The 24,241-nt window shown below is 36.3% G+C and overlaps 1 protein-coding gene across 22 annotated transcripts in view; it reads left to right on the top strand.

Moving 5' to 3' along the window:
- LOC127807509 (uncharacterized) overlaps window positions 1-24,241 on the top strand; it is a 34,555-nt gene extending 10,314 nt beyond the window's left edge. For 5 of the 22 annotated variants that reach the window (XR_008024704.1, XR_008024712.1, XR_008024706.1 and 2 more), the window contains one exon: window positions 12,775-22,899. Coding sequence is in view for 5 of the 22 variants with exons in the window: in XM_052345407.1 (XP_052201367.1) it covers window positions 11,094-11,195 (102 nt within the window). In the remaining 17 variants the exon portion in view is untranslated. The other 17 variants (XR_008024718.1, XR_008024714.1, XM_052345405.1 and 14 more) reach the window with 11 other exon arrangements.

Below are 24,241 nucleotides of genomic sequence, written 5' to 3'. Positions count from 1 at the left end.
ACTTAATCTATTCCCACAAGTCAACCTGCAAGACTGTAACCCATTAAAACCCTCAAACTCACAAATAACCAATAAATCATCGTAGACCCAGAAATTAATTATTTCCCCAAGATATCGGGAGAAATTATAATTATTTGTGTTTTATTGGTGATTTGTGGCTTTAAGGAATTTAATGGAGGACATTAAATTTATTGTATTTTTGAATGGGGACTTGGAAGTTTGGAAAATTTTCGAAGTTTAAATGTAATTGCAGAAATTGGGAGTTGGATTAGTATAAGATTAATTGTTGCGCATATATATAGTGAGGAAGCTCGCAGCCAAGTGGTTACGTGTGTGCGAGGATGGGTCTCTACTGTGACAGGTTGTGGGTTCGAAACTCAGGGAAGGCAGACGCTCGGATTTTTGCTAGAGGAAGGCTGGAATTAATTTCCAGCACAAGGGAGGCTGAAACGACGTCATTTGGGGGCTATGCGTGGTGGCAAAGAACCTCTGCTGCTGCTGCCACCTGTTGCATTTTTCATTCCTTTTTTCAGCACATCTCCTTAAATGCAAGAAAGCTTCAGAAATTTAGGAAAAGCTGCAGGAATTCAGGAATGCTTTTGTAAAAGGTCCAGGAATTTAGGATTTGACATGAGGCATTTAATTGAGAATTTTACAGCCTACTTTGGGAGTGGACTTAGTATAAATAAGGAGGCCATCGTAAAAAGGAGAAATTAGAAGGAGAAGGCAGCGTGAGCTTTAAGGAGAAATTGAAAAGGAGTAGGCAGCATGAGCTAGGTAAGTGCAAAATATTTGGAATTAAATGAAAAATAGTGTTAGCAATATTTATTTAAAATACTCATTTTGTCTTATTATGTTTAATTTTTGTTAGAAGAATTTTGAGTCGTGATATCAGTGATGTCAACGCTTTGGAGACATTTCTATCAAAGGGGGCTATTAAGGCATCATAAATTGATTTTGAAAGGGTTAATACGTTTTTTGTGCAAATTGTATTGTCATGACTTGCATATGATAATAGGGGAGTGCCCAGGCATGAGACTATGGATTTTGGGGACGAAACATAGCTCATGTTGGCGTCTAGAGAAAATCATATGGGGCCACTAAGAGTTCCATGATAAATGAGGTGGACGGGCATGCATGCATGATTCATTCCATGTTTTTTTGTGATTATCATGAGTTACAATTTACTATTTTTATATATTGTTTTTACTAACTTTTAGGACTTACCCCCCCCCCCCCCCCCCCCCCCAATAGCTAACCTTTCAATTTACTATAATTCCATGCAGGAGGATAACAAAGTTGGCTTTCATTAGTGCAGTTATTTGATTAAAACATTAGTACATGGGAGTCCTTCTCAGTTTGGGCTTTTGTTCCATCACCAATTATGGTTGTTTTATCAATTTCTATGTTCTTGGGCTGTGTGAGTTTTTGGTAGGTTCTAATTTTTCTTCGTTTGTGTGATTGTTTATATGAATTATTATAACTTACCAATTGTCGACTCAAATCATACATTATTATATATGTCGAGGTTTTTTTTTTTTAATTTTTTGTTAAGATTTGTTCCCATAATAGAGCCTGTATTGGTTTTTTGTTTGCATGAGAAAGTTATCATAATTATGTTTCATATATTTTATATTTAATTGAAGCAACTTTCATCTTATTGTGTATAATTTTATTTAGAATTCTAATCATCTTTTCAGTTTCTGGTTGTATTTTTAGTGTGAAATCTTCATTTTTCTACACGTATTTTCTACGTGTTAGTGCTTTATTACCATTTTATAAACTTTTCATTTTAACTTTGTTAAAATTTTACAATCTCATTAAACGTGGGGCACATTTTTTTATTTCAATCATTGAGCCTTAAGTTTATGGGTAATATTCCCATTTTTTGGTTTCAAATTCAATCAAATTTAAATCGTGAAGTATTAATTGACATTTTTTGCTTGCTTTTTTATTTTTCTAGTATTAATTGACATTTACACTGACCTCGCTCAAGGTCACTGTAATTTTTTATTTAGATGACTCAATGTATATAGCGTTCAATTGATTTATTTAGAAAAATTGATTTTGGTTAAATTGCAATGACCTTGAGCGTGAGGTTTGTATTTCTTGCAGTGACACCAATACCATCCATGTTTTAAAAATTACAATGATGGTATTTACCTATTAATAAGAAAAAGTTAAAATAATTATTTTACCCATAATTCTTTAAATTCCAGTCTTCCACATTTTAGATTTTACCCTAGATTCCTAATTTTTTAGTCTCTGGCCCTTTGCAGCACTACCCTCCACCCCTCTTTGTCTTTAGATTTTGACATCGACACACCATCGTCAGTCATTACCAAGTCATCAACACTGACGTCTTTTTTGTCTTCTTTCTTTCTTCACTTCTTCGTCTTTGTTGTCTTCTTCATCCATCGTCTGCTTTCTTCGCCCCTCTAGTTTGTGACTTCTTGTTGTCAACCCATACCTCACCACGACTTAATGCCATCGTCGACTGTCGTCTTTTTCTCCTCTACGTTTAGCCACCGCTGACCCGCACCCTTTGCGACTCGCCGCCAACCAACTTAGACAGAGGAGTCCTTCCTTTGCGACTCATGTTCTTAGTTGGGCTTCTGCCTTCAGGTGAGTTTGTAATTTTGTTCATCTTCTTCGTCCAACTTTAGCCTCCAACCTTCATTTTCTTTCTTTGGGGGTGGTTGGCTTACCCGTTTTCAAAGAAGCTTTTAAGCTATTTAGCTTTTAAGTTGTGTAAAGCTTAAAAGTTAGGTACCATTTAAGCTGATAATGTATTTGGATAAATGTATTTTTAAGCTGTCAATTATATAGTTATGTGTTTGGTTTGTAAAAACTGATAAATTGTCAAAACTTGACCAAATGATTAAAATGAATATATTGCTAAATAATACAAATAAAATGCATAAAAATATTAATTTTTAATCAAAAAATTATAAATTGATGTCCAAATAATAAAATTGTTACGATTACATATGTTAATAAATTATATATAATTATTAAAAAAATATTAATACAATACTTTATGTTTAAATTTAGATTTAATTCATAAAAATGTTAAATATATATGTTGAGACATTATATAAAATTCTTTAATTTTATATTTTATTAATACATATAAAGTATTAATATTTAAATAAATTATTTCATACATTTATATGTGGCTGCGCCCATTGCTTACAATTAAAAATCTACATATACAATTATTGTGATTTTATTTTGCCATACATATACAAAAAGGATTAGTAGGACAAAATTAAAAATTTACATACAATTATTATGATTGTCCAATATCTAAGGCTATAGCATCATGCACTGCCATCCAATAATTATCAATTCAGTCCACTTCATCGTCAAATTGACTTTCAGATGGCGTGACAGATTGTGCATCATGAATATAGTTTTCGTTTTCAACTGTAGTGAATGCATTATCTTGCACCCCTTTCTTCTTAATATAGTTAGGATAGCCATTGTGCCCTAGAAGTATGTCTCATTGGGTATCAAAACTATATGCAGACATATCTCCTAAAATCTTAAATCTAGCCTTCCGTACTCCAAAAGTATGCTCAACAATCATTCCGCATGAAGAATGTAAGTAATTAAATGACTCTTAATGTTCTCTTGGTGCACACAATCGTGATGTTCTTGCACGTCGAAAATCTTCATGATGATATCTTACATTTTCACCCTTGTATAGCCTTATGTATCCAATCATATGAGAGTATTCCATATTTATAAAATAATATTTCCCTCTTCTTGGGTAGGGAAAATTGAAGTTCAGCCTACGAATTCTCTCACCAAATCTCCTGGTATCATGAGCTAATCCTTCCTACTCAGCCCATGCAAATGGAAAACACATGTTAAAGTCTACAATTGCAAGGATATTTTGGGTCGGATATCCTTTGCTTCCTATATAGGGTGTTTCTTGATCCTGTGACAGTCTAGTCTTTACATGAGTACCATCAATAGCTCCAATATAATCCTGTAATATAATGTACGATGTTTGAATTTTAAATCACGATTAACTTAAGAATAATTACAAGATAATAGAAGGTATTAAGTACCTTAAAGAATGACAAATACTTGAGGGTTATTCAGCCTGTGGTATCCTATCCCATCATTATAGTTAGGATGGGGTTTAATAATATCACCAGCTAACCTCTTAACAGCTACCAAAACCCAGTGAAATTGTTGGCTAATTGTCTCACCAGAATGAGTGAACATTTTTTGTATCAATTGATTCCCACCCCCATGTGCACAAATCATAAAAATATTCCTACTGGTTCAGGCAGAGACATCCCTCGTGTGGGGTTCAAACCATAATTTTTTGTTAGATCACGATAGAAATCCAAAAAGTTGATTTCTTCATGCAAAAATTTTGGTAACATCGAGCTTCATTACCATGTAATATTTCTTGAATAAGTTTATGATTTGTCCGTTGAGATGTATGGCATGGTTCCTTAAAATTATACTTGGCATAATATGTTAGAATAACCCATGTAGTTTGCCTGAATAAAAACATTGTTTGGGCATATGCCTCTACATTAAATTGCTCATCGTCTGTTTCATCATTAGTCATTCTCCCAAGGCTCCATTACATTGTAAGTAAAGCATGGAGCTTTGTTAATATTAATGTTAGCTAATCTAAACAAGTCAATTCTATTCCACAAACATGTACTCATTTTGAAAAATTAAGAAATACAACAACATTCCAACTATAATAAACAAGTCAAGTCTATAAAATATTTACAAATCAAAGTGCATTCAAACATAAAACACCATAAGCAACAAGTTGAACAAAATAATCCTAAACTTCAAACAATAGTCTCAATATTATTCAAACATAAACCAAATTAGTTCCAACTTAATAAAGAAGTATCTTCATGGTGGAGGCTGATGATCCTCATCCCTCTTAAAGAGGTACTCCAACCAGAACATACGTGCCTCGTCATCTGGTTGATTTATGAAAATAGTCTGATTCGAGAGCTTGGTAAAAAGGGTACAAGCACAATTCCACAATGAACTCCTAACCTGAATAGGAGACTCTGTAATACACTCATGCATTTTGAAATGCTTTCCACTGAGGGATGAGCACAAATACTTCACACTATTGGAGGACAATTAGTGGAAAGTATTCCAAAATGTATGAGTGTATTGTAGAGTCTCCCCATTCAGGTTGGGAGTTCATTGTGGAATTTTGCTTGCACCCTTTTTGCCAAGCCCCTGAATCGGACTATTTTCATAAATTAACCAAATGACGAGGCACGCATGTCTTGGTTGGAGTACCTCTTTAATAGGGATGAGGATCATTGGCCTTCACCATGAAGATACTTTTTTATTAAGTTGGAACTAATTTGGTTTATGTTTAAATAATATTGAGACTATTGTTCAAAGTTTAGGATTATTTTGTTCAACTTGTTGCTTATGGTGTTTTATGTTTGAATGCACTTTGATTTGTAATGTTTTATAGACTTGACTTCTTTATTATAGTCAGAATGTTAGTTGTATTTCTTAATTTTTCAGAATGAGTGCATGTTTATGGAATTGAGTTGACTTGTTAAGATTAACTAATATTAACAAAGCTCCATGCTTTACTTACAGTGTAATGGAGCCTTGGGGAGAATGACTAATGATGAGCAGGTTAATGCAGAGGCATATGCCCTAATCAATGTTTTTATTCAAGCAAACTGTAGGGGCTATTCTAATATATTACGTCAAGTACATTCTCAAGGAACCATGCCATACATCTCAATGAATAGGTCATAGATTTATTCAAGAAATATTACATGGTTACAAAACTTGATGTTACCAAGATTTTCGGATGATGAAATCAATTTTTTTTTTTTTTTTATTTCTGTCGTGATCTAACAAAAAATTATGGTTTGACCCCCACGTAGGGATGTTTGTGCCTGAATTAGTAGGAATATTTTTGATGATTTGTGCGCGTGGGGCTAGGAATCGATTGATACAAGAAATGTTCAATCATTCTGGTGAGACAATTAGTCGACAATTTCACTGGGTTTTGGTAGCTGGTGATATTATTAAACCTCATCCTAACTACAATGATGGGATATGATACCACAAGCCGAACAACCCTTAAGTATTTGCCATTCTTTAAGGTACTTTATACCTTATGTTAACTTGTGATTATTCTTAAGTTAATCACGATTTAAAATTCAAACATCTTACATTATATTACATGATTATATTAGAGTTATTGATGGTACTCATGTAAAGGCTAGACTGCCACATGATCAAGAAGTACCCCATATAGGATGCAAATGATATTCAACCCAAAATATCTTTGCAATTGTGGACTTAAACATGTGTTTTACATTTGCATGGGTCGGGTGGGAGGGATTAGCTCAGGATATTTGGTGAGGCAATTCGTAGGCCGGACTTTAATTTTCCCCACTCAAGAGGAGGGAAATATTATTTTATAGATGCAGGATACTCTCATATGACTAGATACATGGGGCCATGCAAGGGTGAGAATGTAAGATACCACCTTGAAGATTTTTGGCGTGCAAGAATATCAAGATTGCGTGCACTAAGAGGACATAAAGAGTCATTTAATTACTTACATTCTTCGTGCAGAATGATTGTTGAGCGCACTTTCGGAGTGCGGAAGGCTAGATTTAAGATTTTGGGAGATATGTCTGCATATAGTTTTAGTTCTAGGCATAATGGTCATCCTAACTATATTAAGAAGAAAGGGGGGTGCAAGATAATGCATTCACTGTAGTTGAAAACGAAAACTATATTTATGATGCACAATTCGTCACACCATTTGAAAGTGAATTTGATGATGAAGTAGACCAAAGTGATAATTATTAGATGGTAATGTGTGATGCTATAGCCATAAATATTGGACAATCACAATAATTGTATGCAAACTTTTAATTTTGTTCTACTAACCCTTTTTGTATATGTACGAGAAAATTGAACCACAATAATTGTATATGTAAATTTTATTTGTATGCAATGGACGCAACCATATATAAATTTCTGAAATAATTTATTTAAATATTAATACTTTATATGTATTGATAAAATATAAAGTTAAATAATTTAACTTTTTTATGAATCTAAATTTAAACATAAAGTATTTTTTTAATAATTGTATATAATTTATTAACACGTAATCGTAACAATTTTATCAATTGGACATGAATTTATAATTTTTTATTAAAAATTAATATGTTTATGCATTTTATTTGTATTATTTAGCAACATGTCCATTTTAGTCTTTTTATCAAGTTTTGATAGGTTATCAGCTTTTACAAACCAAACACATTATTATGAGGGTTTGGCTTAACAGTTTGATTGCTTATAAGTTATATCAACAACTTATAAGCTATTAAGCAAAAGCTGGTGAGGTGTTTGGGTGCACCTCACCAGCGTTAAAGCTACCTAACTTAAATGCTGCTATCATAACGTTTTGCAAAAGTTGGTGGGGGAGAGCTTTTGCAAAACGCTACTAATTTATAAGTTGCGTTGACTGATGATTTTACCATTTTATCCTCATCTTTTTTGTTAATTTTCAGCCATGCCCTTCTTCTTCAACCTCTGCCTGTTGCCCTAGCTCTTCCGGTCGCCACTTTTGGCCATCGCTGTCACACCCACCGATCGCTTCTCGTCTACCATCGGTCGCTACCCCTATCGTTGACTATCGCCCCTATCTACTTCAACTTCTCCTCTGTAGTCGTTTGTCCGTCGCCACAGCAGCTGCCGTTGTCTGTGTGTTTCTATGTGTGTGTATATATATATATAACAACAAAACATATATATATACATATAATATATTATTATATGTATATATATATATGTTTTGTTGTTATATATAACACATAATAATATATATTGTTGTTATATATAATACATATAATAATATTGTATTAATATATTTTTAATAATTATGTATAATTTATCAACATCTAATAGTAAAATTTTACATCATTCAACACTATGTCTATTTTGGTCTTTTTGTCAAGTTTTGATAGGTTATTAGCTCTTTCAAACCAAACACATAATTATTAATTAATAGTTTAAAAACACATTTATTCAAATACATTACCAGCTTAAACGCTACCTAACTTTCAAGTTTTATACAATTTAAAAGCTAAATAGCTTAAAAGTTATGAAAAAAAAGGGTAAGCCAAACACCTCTTATATAACTGATAGCTTAAAAGCACATTTATCTAAATACGTTATTAGTTTAAACACTACCCAACTTTTAAACTTTACACAATTTAAAATCTAAATGGCTTAAAAGCTTCTTTAAAAAATGGTAAGCCAAACACCCTTATTTCAAACGCTGTTAAAATGGCTTATAAGTTGGGTGGCATTTAAGCTCCTGCGAATTGCCGGACGTGGAAAAAAAAAGAAAAAAAACTACATAGATTATAAGCTAAATTAGTAGCTTATAAGTGGTCAAACCGATAAGCCAAACACCCCCTTCATCTATTCAATTCGGTCGGTTAACCAACCGAATTGAATTTTCTTTCAGAGTATTCGGTCAGATTGCTTCCAATTTTTACATCAATTTGGTCTATTTGGTTATAGTCATTCGATTTGAATTGATCTAATGCATAGGCACAGTATTAGATAAGTATTTTAATTATAATATTTTAAAAAATAAAATCAAGAAAAGTTTTAGCCCATCTTTACGCCCCTCCGGTCCACACTAAGAACATTAGGCACATGAATCCATGATCTAGGGCTAACAAAATGCTCCTTGGTGGCAATCTCGATATTTAATCCTCACGAGAAGGGTATGCTGGACAAACCAATAAAAGGCAATATAAAGCCACAGCCCTCAACTCATTTGCAATGCGGGTAGCCCTAGCTCCGGTCTTTCTAGGGTTGTAATTGAGCCAAGTCGAGCCGAGTTTCACTAAGCTTAGCTCAACAAATTTGACCTCAGGCTCGAGCTTGAGTTGAGCTCGAGCTCGAGCTCGGTTAACATAGTCTGAGCTCAGGGTCGAGCTCGCCACCATGCTCGAGCTTGTTCAGCAAAGAGAGATGTGAGGCGACGGGCTTCAGTGGTGAGGGATGACGACGACAGGTAGCGGTCGAGCTTCATAGCTTGTATTATTTCTCTCGAGGAGAGGCAAGGCGGCGGTGAGAGGAAGGCGGCGAAGGGAAAAGGGTTGGAGAAGAAGAGTAACAGGCAGCCGAGGCAAGGAAGAAGAGAGGAAGAGAGAAAGTGGGTTTCTTGGGTTGTGGGGAGACAGTGAGTTTCTTGGGCAGAGAGAGGAACAGAGAGGGGAGAGAAAAGTGGGGGAAATATATATATATATAGTGTTGATATGTATGTATATATATGTATGTTAAATAATATATTTATAAAATATATATCTAATATATTATACATACATATATTATTATAGCGAATCGTGAACTTTTAATTGGGCTTGTTCACAAACCTCTAATGGAGCTAACGAGTCGAGTTTTATTGAGCTCAAGCTCAGCTCGTTTACAAATCGAGCTTTACTGAGCTCAAGTTCAAGCTCGGCTCATTTACACGAACGAATTTGAGCGAGCTTTTATCAACCCGAACACCGAGCCGTGAATGGCTCGGCTCATTTGCAGCCCTAGGTCCTTCCCTTGGCTCTTCTTCCGTTAAGATGCTGATTTGCCTGTACACTCGCTGCCAAACCATCACTCTGTATGATTGATCTCCTACTTTGCTTTGTTTATGTTCATGTACAAGTTAAGTTTGCATCTGGTTTATCAATCCGTGTGTTTGCCTGATGATGGAAATCTTTTTTTGTATTGAGGTCTCATGGACAGAATAGCACAGCAAATCCAAACAGGGTCTTAGTGTTCGTCACTTGTCTTTGTTTCCACGGCTTCCTTCTCTCTTTCTTTCTTTGTTTCACACAGACACGCACACATTCGCAGTCACTAACAGTATCATGCACGGGTTTACTGCTAGTATACATATAGATGTATGTGGTGGATTGGTGGAGGCATCTGATTGCATTCCGATGCACAGTTGATGATCTGATCAACAGGTTTGAGATCTGAGGGCCTCCGGATATAGTTGATGTGCTTTGTGGTGTTAATATTTAGATTACTATTTTCCTATTGGGGATTCATTTCTCTCTATGAATGTTATGTGAAAAGCATAGTTATTTATAGAAATTTGGATATTAGTGAATGGTTAGATATGCACTGGGCTCTTGAGTAGTTTTTACTGCTTTACTGATGGACGTGCAGCCTAGGAATTATATCTGATTCTTGTGTGCGATGCTTTTTCTCTTCTGACTGCTATGTGTGCATATTTTTATGCATAGTTTACATGGACCTCCTTTGCAAGTTGATTGTCCTTATTTTATTTTTATGCTGTTGTAAGGGCTTCTTAGTCTAAAGATTGGATTGAAGAATTTGATCATTGATTATTTGCTTAAGACTTTGTTTTCAAACATGTGACTTATTTAGAGGTTGAAGCTAAACCCCCCCAAAAAACCAGAGTCTGAGGTAGCACAAAGGTCGACCCAGTCTATTAACTTTGATAGATCAGTCAATTTTTTTTTTTTTTTTATATTAACAAGTGCAAGTCCATTGGCAATGTTTGATTTCTTGAGGAAAATTTAAATTTCCACATTTCATGTTAAGTTATACACACACGCATATGCACATGCTGCTTGCTTGATGATGTTCGTATTCTTTTCTTTTTTTTTTCTTTGTTGTTGAATAAACTTCCTATGATGTGCTTATTAATTCTTATTGCATTGGGTATTTTTTTTTTTTGTAAAAATAATATTGTTGTAATAAACAAGTATGAAAATACTATCTTTATCAAATATTTACAAATTTAGCTTCTCATTGGCCACCTCTCCAGCTCACATTAGAAGGATGTGTGTTGTTAGGCTCAACATAAAATTGTTGGTTGAAATAGTGTTTCTATGTTTGCTATGTAATTGTTGCTTTGACTAGTGATTTTTTCCAAGTATTTAGCTCAGTGTTCTAAAACGCGCTAGGCGCTAATCGAGCGGGGGGCTTAGTGCCTAGGTGGCGCTTGGGAAAAATATATATGTATTTTTAATTTTATTTTTTTGATGTTATTTAAGATGAACAAGCAACAACAAGAGCAAGGAGGAAGATGGCTTGTTGCAAGCAAACAAGAACCAAGGATGAAGATGGCGCAGCAAGTAGCAAGGCAACAAGTCTAGGTCGTGTTCGACGAGAGAGAGTGAACGACCTAGACGGTGACAAGTCTAGGCTGCGCGCGACCCAGGTGGCAACCCAAGCGCCAATTGGGCCGGTGCCTGGGGGGGCCGATTTGTCCTTAATCGTGACGGCCAAGGGCCGCCTTTTGGAACACTGATTTAGCCTAAACACTTAGAAAATTCTAATTGTTAACAATTAAAAATTTTATTTACAAGTACAACAAAAACCATTTTCTATGGGTTTGATTGCCAAAAATTACTAATCTGTGGTCGGTGTATCAATTCTACAACAAATATTTAAGGCATTAAGTTTTACATTTTATCCTTCAATGATGTATCAATTCTTCAACATCGTTAAAATTATTAATTGAATATCATGTTGTTACAACTTCTTGTTGTAGCAATTTGATGTGTCATGGTGATGTAAGCACTTGTTACTGCAATGATCACATGAGAGGGAAAATTGTTGAAAGGATGGCACAATTCAACCAAATCCTAGCTTGTTCAATTGTGAACTAGAAAGGGTGAAGAAGAGAGAGAGGGAAAATGGAGGTCCAACAAATCAATCAAAAAACTCCTTTAAACCAAAGATGAATGGCTCAAATGTCAAAAAAAAAAAGAAGATAACACCAAAGATGTTAAGGAAGAAGGAAATTATCAAACTCCTTTAAACCAATTTGCAGCTCTTGTTGTCAATAAGATTGTAGAAAAAAAAACATGATTTATGAATATGACCGTATCACATTTGAATGACAAATCATGGTTTTGTTGTATTGGAAGGCATTAATGTCTTATCGACGACATAAGTTGCGGATAAGTTTGAAAAATGTTGATAATTTCCTTCTTTCTTAACATCTTGGCGTTATCTTCTTCTTTATGAACATTTGAGCCCTACATATCTTGGCTTCACCTTTCAATGCCTATAGTGTTTTTTTGAGTGATTTGTTGGATCTCCCATCCCCCCCCCCCCCCCTCTCTCTTTTTCCCCCTTTTTGGTTCACAATCAAACAAGCTAGGTTTTGGCTCAGTTTTGCCCCTTTTGGGGGCAAATTTCCCTCCCTATTATGATTTGTGCCGTAGCAAATGTTTATATGTTAGGATTACACATTAGATTGCTTGTATTTTTTTTATGTTGGCGTCTTTTTAACACATTGTCACTACCCTAGGATATTAGAAGGGTAATACTATAATTGGGTTGCATATTGTTGCAATCGGTTAGATAGCCTTGGTTGTTGCTTTGTTTATTGAGCTTTAGTTACAATAATTGAAGAACATCTAGGTATGCCTATAAGTTGTAAGGAGATGGGCATTCATTCATGGAATAAAAGATCAAATCCTTTCCCTCACTCTCTAAATAATCTTTCTCTTGAACCCTCTAACCTTCCCCAATTTTTGCTATTATCCCTACTCAATCTAACTCTTCTCCATTTTCTCTAAATTACCACTGTCAGATCTTAGGATCTAACATTTGGTATTAGTGCCAACGATTCTCGCCTGTGATTTTGACGAAAGCAGTTAGTTCGATTGCTGTAAAATTGATCACTTGAAGCAAATTCTGATTGTGATTCTCAACTATTGATAGGTGATCGTTTTTTATCCAATTCTGAAGATATCGAAGACAAATAGTAATCGAGAGAGAGCAAAGTAGTTTGCGGCTTGGAATTGAAGGTTAACAAAGTTAATAGTTCCTCAACGGTGAATTCTGAAAGTTCGTGCGTGAATCTTGCAAATGAAACAAGAGGTTGATTCTCAATTAATACTAAGCGTTCTAGCATAGCTGTATCAAATCGAGGCAGATCCATAGCAACAATTCTCGACAACTGCATTGTGACTTAGGTCACGGTTCGAAATTAAAAGACAAAGTAGTGTCGGGCGGCTTCAGTTGGAAATCTAGCAATTCTTGTTTGACTTTTGAAGACGAAGCGGGTAAGGTGAGTTTCGACAGCGATTCTGAGAAGATTGCAGCAAAGCCAGTGGTCCTTCAGTAATTAGATGATGATTGGGTGAGACGAAGGCGCTAATTACAGCTAGAAAGGAAGGCAATCGCACTCTAAATCCGCGGACGACGTGGGTAGAATCAGAGTGGTTGCCAATGGAGCCAGACTTTTGATGGTCAGATTAGGAATTTGGAGTTGCAACAGTTGTTCGTCAATATTGGCGAAAAGACCAAGCTAGGGAAGTTGATTTTGTGCCAAACAAAAAGGAAACTATAGGGCTAGGCATGGCAAAAGGAACGAGGATGGAGCAATTGGAGACCCAACTGGATATTGTGCAGATTGGCCTTCACCAAACTCATGAACAATTGGAGGACCGATTTGAGATGGTGGAACTCGGTCTTTGTTAAACTCAAGAGGATGTGAGTGGTAGCAGAATCAAGAATTCAACCACTAGAGATATGATGATGACGATGGAGAAGAACATGAAGGCCGAGATCATTGGCGTTCGAGAGGACATCTCTAGCCTCAAAGAGGAATTGTTCGGTTTTGGCCAGCAATTGACCACCGTCCTGAGTCTGTTCTCAAGAATGTCTAATGTGAGTTTGTTGGATGATTTTTCCCCAAGACCCACCATCGTTCCAATCTTAGTAGGAGGAAGGATTCGACCTTGAGCCCTTGATCCCCTCCCGGAACTGAGGAGTGACGGGAATTTACAATGGGGACACCAACCAGGGGGGTTTACACAAATCAGAACAATACCCTGATGTCGAGGCTGGAGATCCCAACATTTGAAGGGGGCAAGCCTCGATGGTGGATCTAGCATTGTGAAAAGTTCTTTCACTACTATCGTATGGTTGAAAAGAAGGTGAATCTAGCAGTGATGTATCTTAACAACGTGGTGGATGCGTGGTTTCAGGGGTGGAGTAGCCGAAGGTCCAAATTGAGTTGGCATGAATTTGCGGAAGAATTTTGTGTTTGCTTCGGTGAAAGAGTAATGATAGACGTGGTAGAAGAGTTCAACAAATTGAAACAAGAAGGTGCAATGGATGATTATTTAATCAGGTTTGAAGAGTTGAAATCATTGTTAACTCTCTCTCACCCAACCCTGGATGAACCCCATTTTAGTTTTATCAGCATCTTGACTGATGAACTAAGGCCTACAGTAAAGATGATGCAACCAGCCATCGTCAAGCAGGCTGCAGAGAAAGCCAGGCTCCAGGAACTTGCATTGGGAATGATTGTCAAGTACATGTTCTCCATGGAAGTTAAGCCTTCATTCAGTCAACAATTGGAAGGAAATCAAGGGAATTCTCAAGATTATCCCAAGTCTAATGTAGGTAAATCTTCTACTATGGAGCAGAAAAGGAAGTTAGGGTTATGCTTTAAATGTGGAGACAAATTCAGTCTTGGCCACCAATGTCGGAGACTGTTATTGCGCATGGAAGGATCAGAAGGAAAGGGAGTAGGTGATAAAAAGGTTGTTCTCCAAGAAAAAACCGATGATTGCAAGATGATTGCCAGAGAAACGTGGCAGAAATTATTACAAAAAGAGGTTCCAAAGGCTCAGCTACACTCGATTCAAGCTGTCGAGTTTGAAGACAGAACTAAGGCGGCGGAAGAACATTCAAGGGCTGCAAACACTGCTACACTTCAACTGTCCCATGAAGAAGCGCAAAGGAGAAAAGAAGAAACAAGGATAAACCAGGCAGTGAAGGCTGGTATGTGTTGATCTGTTGATCCTTAGCCAGCTTTGACACTTCTTGGGGACAATAAGTCGTTCAAGAGGGGGGGATTTGTCACTACCCTAGGATATTAGAAGGGTAATACTGTAATTGGGCTGCATATTGTAGTAATTCGGTTAGGTAGCCCTGGTTGTTGTTTGTTTGTTGAGCTTCAGTTACAATAACTGAAGAACAGCCAGGTATGCCTATAAAATGCCAATTGTAAGGAGATGGGCATTCATTCATGGAATAAGATTGGATCTTTTCCCTCACTCTTTGAATTCTCTCTTTCTCGAACCCTCTAACCTTCCCCAATTCTTGCTATTCTCCCTACTCAGTCTAACTCTTCCCCATTTTCTCTCTGATTCTACCAAAATTACCACTGTTAGATCTTAGGATCTGACACACATCAGATGCCACATTCACAAGTTGTGATGGGGTTAATATTTGTCAGTTGATTTTTTAAAGGTCTTGTAGAATTAATACAAGATTTGAATTCAAAATGTAAAATTGAAAAGTTTGTTGCAGATTTGATACATTGACAAAGTTTAGTAATCTCTTTGGTAATTAAACCTCTTTTGTGTGATGAGTGCTTAATTTCTTGAAAGAATACAATTGGGATGTGGTCTTCTTCATTTATTGTAGGCTTTAGTCCCTTGTATGGGGGGGGGTTAAATTTCAATGTGGGACAAATTGTTAATTAGGCACTTATCCTACATTGAAATTTTATAAGTTGCCAATGCCTATAAATAAATAAAGGTTTTCCTAAGGGGCAAAGATATTGTGCATTTAATGCATTTTAATTAATACATTTTAACAAATCATGTGAGAACACATAAGTCAAGTGTATTAAATACATTTTTGTTTATGCACCTCAATTATGTGTCCTCACTTGATTGGTTGAGATGTATTAATTGAGGTGCATTAAATGCACCTTATCTAGTGTTGGGCACAGAATAGAAGAACTCGTAAACAAATCGTGTCATTGTCACACCCTCGGGTTGAGCTAGGGTATGAAAAGGGAATTGGGTAGATTAAGAGAAGAATTTTGGGGGAAGGGTTCAGATGGAAGAGAGAGGAACGGGAAGAAGAGGGAGAATGTTTGAGAGAGAAAGAGAGAGATAATACAGAATATTCAATTCATTTCTCAACATGCCCTTCCATCCTACAGCTGTGGCTTATTTATAGCCTCACAGCCCCACCCATGTGCAGCATAACCACTTGGCCTCAGCCCAAACATCCATGTGCAGTACAACTGTAATCATAACCACCAATAGCTAAGGGTAAATATCTATAACAGAAAAGAAAATTACAATACTACCTGGGAACATGACAGTCATTTACATCCATTCAATAGTTTAAAAAAAAAAGGTAGGGTTTTTCTGGCTTATTTGTATTGAATATACATTTTTCCAGATATGTATATTTATTGCACTTTATTCAGTGCAATAATAAAGTGTAATCTATATACTTTGTTTAGGAAAAAGCTGTATTCATTACACATTTTCTTGTGTCTTTAGGCATAGGATAGAAAAGCCATTTAATTGCTGCTTAAGGAAATTTAAGTATTGCACTTGTAAGTAAATTTTTTAAGTGCAACACTTTTCCAAGTGTTTTGAGTATTGGACACTTCGAATTTTGTAAGGACAATGATTATTATGTCAAAAAATGTGCCAAGTGCATGTGTCGACGGGGTAAAATTACAATTTTTCCCTTGCTTGCTTTTATCTCAATTAAAGACAAGCAGGGGTGAAATTGTAATTTTATCCCCTTGGCCCATTCATTGGACGTGTTTTCAATATGATAATCATGTCCACTTAGTAAATGCTATTCAACTGGTATGATGGCCAATAGAATTCTAGATTTGTAATATTTTGACAAGGATTCTAATCTTCATAATTTTTTATTAAAATAATCTTTAGTAAAAAATTCTTTTGTATTATGGATATATTTATTGTCTTTTGTTTTAGTAATGATTTTATTTTCTAAATAAGGGTGAATTTTTGTTCAAATTCTTGATGACATCCAACACTCACACTTGTTATCCTTTTGATGCTTATATTTATCTTAAATGTCCTTTTTCATTGTAGTTGCTGCTGCTGCATTACCTTCATCCTCATTAGTATGTTGGTACTGTTGTTATAACTTATTACTATTAACATTATGGTGGGGAAATTGTTAACAAAATTGATAATGCTCTCAAAGATCTTAGTGGTCTATGGTGCTGACCAATAATATGAAGCTTATAACTGTTTCTCTTCAGAGTGTTGTATCAATGTGAAAAATTGAATATCACTTGTTCATTTTGCACTATGCGTTAATCAAGAGAAAAGAGATGCCAATCTTATCATTAGCTTCTTCTTTTAGTTGGTATATGAGAATAAATTCATTTTGTGCCCTGTTCTGAAAACTGCTATAGGTTTCTTCCAACTGCATTACTACACACACAAATGAGCAGTACTGAAAGATTGAGAAGATGCATAGGGATGTATGTCCATATCTATTGTGATTTGTTATTGGTAACTTTTTCCAATTTAATGTATTTGTACGTTTCGCTATCCTGTGATGTAGACTTATTAGGCTTCCATATGCGGAAAAAGGTCAAAATTAGATGAATGGTTGCATGTTTTTCTGACTAATATGGGTGCATTTGGGCATATGGTTATTGGCCATTGTTCTTAAAGGCCCAAGGTGCACTAAGGCGCAAAAGGGGTGTTGGAGCCGGAGAGGCGCAAGGCGAGGCGCGCACTTGGTGGAACTAGGCGCATGTTAACTGAAATATATATATATATATATATATTCTAGTTGAAAAATAAGGTATAAAATAAGTTCTAACTCCTAATAACATATTCACAAGTATGTTATCAAGAAAATTTAAAATTTCAACATATACTAACTAAAAAAAATATCAAAACAAGTTACATACCTATAAATAACAATAAAGCACATTCCATCATATCTAAGCAACCCACTTATAAACATTACAAAAGTTAAAAACTTTGTAAGAAGTTTTAAAATCTATTGTTGGCACACACACACACACACACATATATATATATAATGAAAAGAACATTAAAAAATGCCAAAAGATGCAATTTAAAAGTCTTAAATCGACTTAAATTAAATCTTAAACAATTTATAGGTTTTAAATCTTAATTAAGATTAATTAATTATGCATTTTAAATAATATAAAAATCATTTTCATCATCAAGATCAAACATTTCCATATTTTCATCATTATAAGCATCATTATAAACATTTCCATATTTTCCTCTTTTTTCATATCATCTCCCACTCCATCTTTATCAAGTTCAAATTCAATTTGAGCATTTGAAGTAGTAGCCCTTTTATTCATTGTCAAATTTGGAGTTGAAGCAATAAGTATAAACCCTAAACAGTAAAAAATAAAATACAATAATAAACAGTAAAATATAAATCCTAAAAACAGTTAAAAAAAGCCAGGCGCACATAAGCCTAATTTTGCGCCTGAGGGCCTAGGTGTGCCTAGCTGGTCTGCACCTGCCTGGGAGCATTCCATGCGCCTACCTAGGTGCGCCTTTAATAACACTGTTACCAACATTTGATGGTTGCCAAATTGAAATTTTAGTGTTGTGTATTCTTGAGAGCAATGGTAGTTGAGGTCCTTGAGTATTGTTCTGAGAAAACTACAGTGTGATTAAGATGTCAAATGGACTGTATTTCATTCATTTATACAATCATCTAGGGCTACAAACCAGAAGAAACCATGCTACATATCTGTATTCCATTAATAGTCCTGTGTGGCAGAATGTTGATGTAATTTAACCTTCTTATTCATTGTTATTTTATGATACAAGCCAAGGTTACAACATCACAAGCCTTAAAATCCCATTAGGGGGAGTCAGTGACATGAAGATGGGTAAGCAAAGGCTGTTGATTAATAAGTCTTAACTCTTAGACCATTGGATATTAACTTGAATGGATTTGAGGTTTGAGGCTTTCTTCAATCACATGTTCCATTGGTGCGACACCTAGTTTATTGAAGTGAAGTCAAGGTAGGTATTGAGAAGCATTCAGCCATGGTCTCTAGGTGTTCCATGGTCCCATTCTACTAAATTTTTTTGGGGGGTTGGATCTATATTAACTGTTGTAAATTATGTTGTCAAGTGTGGTTGTTTTATTGTTTAAGAAAAAAACTTTTATATTCTTGTCATATATAAATAATTGGCAGAAATTACAAACAGTGAATGATTACTTTCTAAGAGCTGAAGTAATTTAATATCTGCATTTATTGGGAAGCAATGTAGAGTTTGAAGAGCAATTTGTGTTTCATTGTGCAACTACTATGTTTTTGCCTTTATGCATTTTTCAAGAAGCTTTGTATTGCTAGATGATGGAACACTAATTTTGTAGAGTGATTGCTTTCTTTTCCATTAGTAACCTTTGCTATCAAATCATATATGTACATATTAATATTTTTAGATTTCATCCCCTCCCATCCTCATATTCTTCTTTCTTAAGTTAGGGGAGCCTTCTAATGATAAAGATAAACCACTAAAATTAACCATCAATGAATTATGATAGCTACAAGATCTGGGGGCTTAAATGTGTTTTATTAAAGTCCTACTACTATTTAGGTTATGGGATCCAAGATTGATTTATTTGGTGAATGTTGTTAATGTAGTCTATTTTAGGAATTTGATTTCATCAGTTACTTATTGGTTTATAGTCATTTTTGTTTTATATATTAATCGTTTTGGGTGATGCTTGATTTATTGAGGAAAATTAAACATTCCATAATTTGATGGTAATTTATATACGCACAGACCACCATGGTGTTAGCTTAACAGTTGGGTAGGAATCTCTTGTAGCTAGTGGTCAGGGGATCAAATCATAGTATCCTCAAACATGAACTTGCTTGTGGTAGTACTCATACACGGAAAGCGTAAGGGCTCATGTTGGGCATTGTGGTGGGGCTAGGGTGATGGGCTTATCTTAGCTCAAATCGAACATCCTTTAGTGAGAGAGGACTTTTATGGTCACACCCAAAGGGGGGTTGCTATGCTGGTCACCCCACATCTCCCTTTTTCTCTAACAAGATATGCACACACACATGCTGCGTGATTTTTTCTGATGTGATTATTCATTTTGTTGTATTTTACTCTTTTTTTTTTGCAAAAATAATATTATTTCAATACATTATAATGAAAGTAACATCCTTATGAAAATATTTACAAATCTAGCACTCAATTGGTCAACTCACCAACCGACCCAACATAGAACCATTGGTTAATGTTATTATTTATTTGTTTTTAAACAATTTTCAAGAAACTCTAATATTGCCCGATGACGGAAAACTCATTTTATAGAGTGGTTGCATTGGTTTCTATTAGTAGCCTCCCCTATCAAATCAATTTATTTTTTCAATTTCATCCTCACCCTCTCCCCCCTCCCCTTTCCCCCCTCCTATTCTTCAAGTTAGGGGAGCCTTCTAATTATAAACCATTAGCATTATCAATCAATGAATTATGATAGCTATGAGATCTGAGGGCTTAGATGTTTTTCATAAAATTGCTTCTACTACTAATAAGTAGTGAGGGACCAAAATCAGGTTTAATAAACCGACAGCTTGGTAGTCCTTTTTATTCTTTCCTTGATTATCATATAAGCAAAAATCATGTTTAATATAACAGCTTGGTAGCTACTCTATCTGCATGTATTAATAGTTTGCTTGATTATCATATAGCTTTTTCCTTGTTTACGCTTTAGGCTACATTTGGTTGGGCAAAATGGAAGATGAGGGAAAGGGATTGGGAGTGGAAGGGAATAGCTACTCCATTCCATCCCACGTTTGGTATGGGCAGGACAATCCATTCCATTATTATGTTTGGTATGCCTTCATTTTGATGGAGTGGAATAGTACAAATCAACCATTTGATGAAAATGCCCTTTTACATTATATAAATTAAAAAATCTTATAAAATAATATTTAATTCCAAATAATCATATAATTATCAAGTATATGGAAAAAGATCTATTTTTGCCCCTTTTAAGCTAAAAATAATAATAAAAATTGAATAAATCCAAAGGTGGTTTGTCGTGGTGTCAACGATGGAGAAGGGGCCGATTTGGGTGGATCTCAGCCAGATCTGGTTCAAAGGGGGTAGATGGTTGTGGTGGTCGGCGGTGGAACAAAAGGGGATTGGTGTGGTGGGTTCGACCAGATCTGTGGGGAGGAGACGGAAGGTCACAGTCAAGGTGGTTTTCGGTGGCCTTGGGCAGTGGAAGAGAGGGTGGGTCGTGGTGGTGGTGCTAATGATGGTTTTTAGGCAGATCTAGTTTGGAGGAGGTAGATTGTTGTGGTTGCTGGTGGCGAAAGAGGGTGTGGGGCGTGGTGGGTTTGACCAGATTTGCGGGGAGGGGATGGAAGGTTGTAGAGATGGTGGTTTCCAATGAGTTTTGGCAGAGGACGAGGGAAGGGTGGGTCGTGGTGGTGTCGATAGTGGAGGGGTGGTTAATGGTGGTTCTCGGCCAGATCTAGTTCAAAGGAGGCAAAAGGTCATGCTGATCGACTGGTGAAGTGGAGGGAGATGGTTTGCGGTGGAAGATGGCTAAACACATTGGAAAATTGGACCGACGGCAGTGGAATGCAAAAGGCGGCGGTGGCAGCTGGGAGAGGTTTTCACACAATGGTTTGATGAAAGGTGAAAATGGCTGTCTTGGTTTATATATGTGGCACTTTGTAATTAGGAGAAAAACAGAGACGGTAAAATTGTCAATCTACTACCTATTCCATGGAATTGGAAGGTTTTCCATCATTCTGAGGGAATGGCCATTCCCCAAGGAATAGGTCATTCCATTCCCTCGTTCCAACCAAACAAGCTTTTGTGGGAATCTCATTCCCATTCCTTTCCATCGCCCTCCATCCCCAATCAGATGTAGCCTTAGTTTGCTGCCTAAGAAATATTGTTTAGTGTGCCTGAAACTATTTTTTTCTGAAGCTGTTGAGCTCTGGATGATTTTCTGTTTTTATCACAAATGCCATCTGCATTGTTCTCATCTGAGGTACCTCTTCCCATGACATGGTTAGATGATGATGGACAGGCAGCTCAATCAGCACCATTTTGTTCAACAAATTTTTGATGGATCTATTGCCTTCTGAAAATTTACCCGTGCACTTTCAGTAACTAAGAGTCAATCAGGTGCGTAATCAAGCTAATCTCATTCCTTAGGCCCTGGAGCAATAGGGGATAAAAGAGTTGACTTTATGTTGAATACAGGAACTGTTACAGTTAGCATAGATGGAATAAACTATCAGGGACTTGCTCATAATAAAGGGAGAGGGTAGGGCCCTGCTAGAGTCTCTTGATCTTGATAGTTAAGACTTTTTTCATAGTCAATATCAGGCCAGAGGAGGCATCCTTAGACAATTCGTTTCACTATGGGGTGATTTCTTAAAATAGACTCTGTATAAAAAGATCACCAGCCTACTAGCTCCTATAAGGTGGTCCTTTTCTATGTTTCTGACTAGAAGGGCAGAGCTGGGCTCAGTCTCTGAGAAAGACGCATGATAACTCCAAACTCTTTTTAAAAATCATAGCAGAAATCCAGCAATCGCCGAAGTTGGAAAGGATGAAGTATGAAAAGCACTTCTAGCCAGTCAAGAGCAGCTAGGAGAACGGAGGAGCATTCTTCTTTTTCAACGAGGCTCGGCTCGGCTCTGCATGCTTTCTAAAACTAAGACGGATTCTGAAACTAGCGAAGCAAGGAAGGGACAGATTCACCGAGGAAGTGAGGTTATTGAAGATAATTGACGTACCTACTACATTTGATTATATCCAAGTATTTGTGGATAAAGATGATTCCCAAGCTTGAAATTTTACTGATCCTACCTGCTTGAATTAAAGCTTGCTGTTGTACTAAAATGTTTGATTGCATAGAAGCCCTAATGTCGAGTCCAGTTAAGGTCTGATCTGTTGTTTCTTTATTGTACACGGTTTCTCGTTTGTGCTCCAACTTTCGAAGATGTTATTTTTTCATGTAACTGATTCTGTTGTTTTTGCTGGATTTACTTTTCTATTTTAACCATTGTCATTTTGGGTTAATCCTGTTGGTAACATCGTTCAATTTCAATCTGCTGAAATTAAAGCCTGTAGATTCTATCACGTTTGTTTCATTTTAAAATTGTCTCAATCAATCGAGTATTTTATCTTAGTTGGAGCTTTCTGGCTGTGTGCACCTCCTCCTATGTTAGTTTGCTTGCTAATAATCCAAAGGTTTCTGTCAGTTGCTCAGGCCTTTAATACAGGTTCATTGACCTCACTGTTGCCATAGATTGGGTAAACTTCCTTTTTGGGACTCTGTTTTGCATGCCAAGCTTGCAGTCGTATGTCTCTCAGTCATATTGGAGAATGAAGAGGAAGGAAGATGATGTTGAAGGCCTTTTTTGGGAACTTCCTCTTTTGTGTGGAACTCTCTTGGGGGGAAATGTTATGGGAAATTCTATTTGTAGCTCGGTATTTTGCTCTCTTAAAATAATTTTTAACAAAAACTCATTTTTTCCCTTTGCGCAGTCTCTTCTCTCATCGCTAGTTGCCCCATCCTTTTCTCTGTTCATTATTGCTGCCGGTTTGCTTCCTTAACAACAGTCACAAAGGCTACTAGTTGTCAAGGAAGGAGGCAAGGAGATCGACGGCCATGGTGACAACAAATGATAAGAGCTCAGGAAAGAGGGGAGGAGATCGATGACCCCCATCCTCGCACTTGCCGGCGGTTGCGTTCCTCACGACTACCCATCATCGCAAAGTTCCCATCGACGGCCATGTCGTTCCCACTGATGGCCACGATGAACGTGGAGTTCCCTGAACCTTGTGCTTTCAAAACCCTCGAACTCTAGGGTTGGGATGCGATGATGGGCGACCGCATTTGTCACGGGCATTGGTGGGAGCTTTGCGATGATGGGCGACTCGCCAGTGGGTGCGAGGATGGGGCCATCGATCTTTTCTTTTTTTTCTTTGACAACCAACAGCCTTTGTGGTCTTTGTTAAGGAAGCAAGATAGCGGTGATGATGAACAAAGAAGAGGATGGGGGTGACCAACCATGAGATGAGAGGCTGTCGGAGGGCAAAAATGAATTTTTGCTTAAAGTTATTTTAGTCATATTTAAAGAGTAAAATACTGGACTACAAAATTTTCCAAATGTAATTCATTTTCCCGGCGTGGGGTTTAAATGTCCGCCTTTATTAGGATTTGGCTTGATGTAATCATCATACTGCGTTTTACTATTGTATTGATTTTTTTTTTTTTTTTCTTTTAGCCTTTCATCTGGGTCCCGTGTGCCATAACTATATTTTAAAGGATTAAGGAGTTAAGTTTGCTGCCTTAAATAAAAAGAGAATAATGTAATTCTTAA

Source organism: Diospyros lotus, chromosome 8, assembly GCF_014633365.1.
Source record: "Diospyros lotus cultivar Yz01 chromosome 8, ASM1463336v1, whole genome shotgun sequence".
Classification (NCBI taxonomy): domain Eukaryota; kingdom Viridiplantae; phylum Streptophyta; class Magnoliopsida; order Ericales; family Ebenaceae; genus Diospyros; species Diospyros lotus.
The sequence above is the reverse complement of the archived record's forward strand: the minus strand, read 5'-3'. Positions and strand labels throughout refer to the sequence as shown.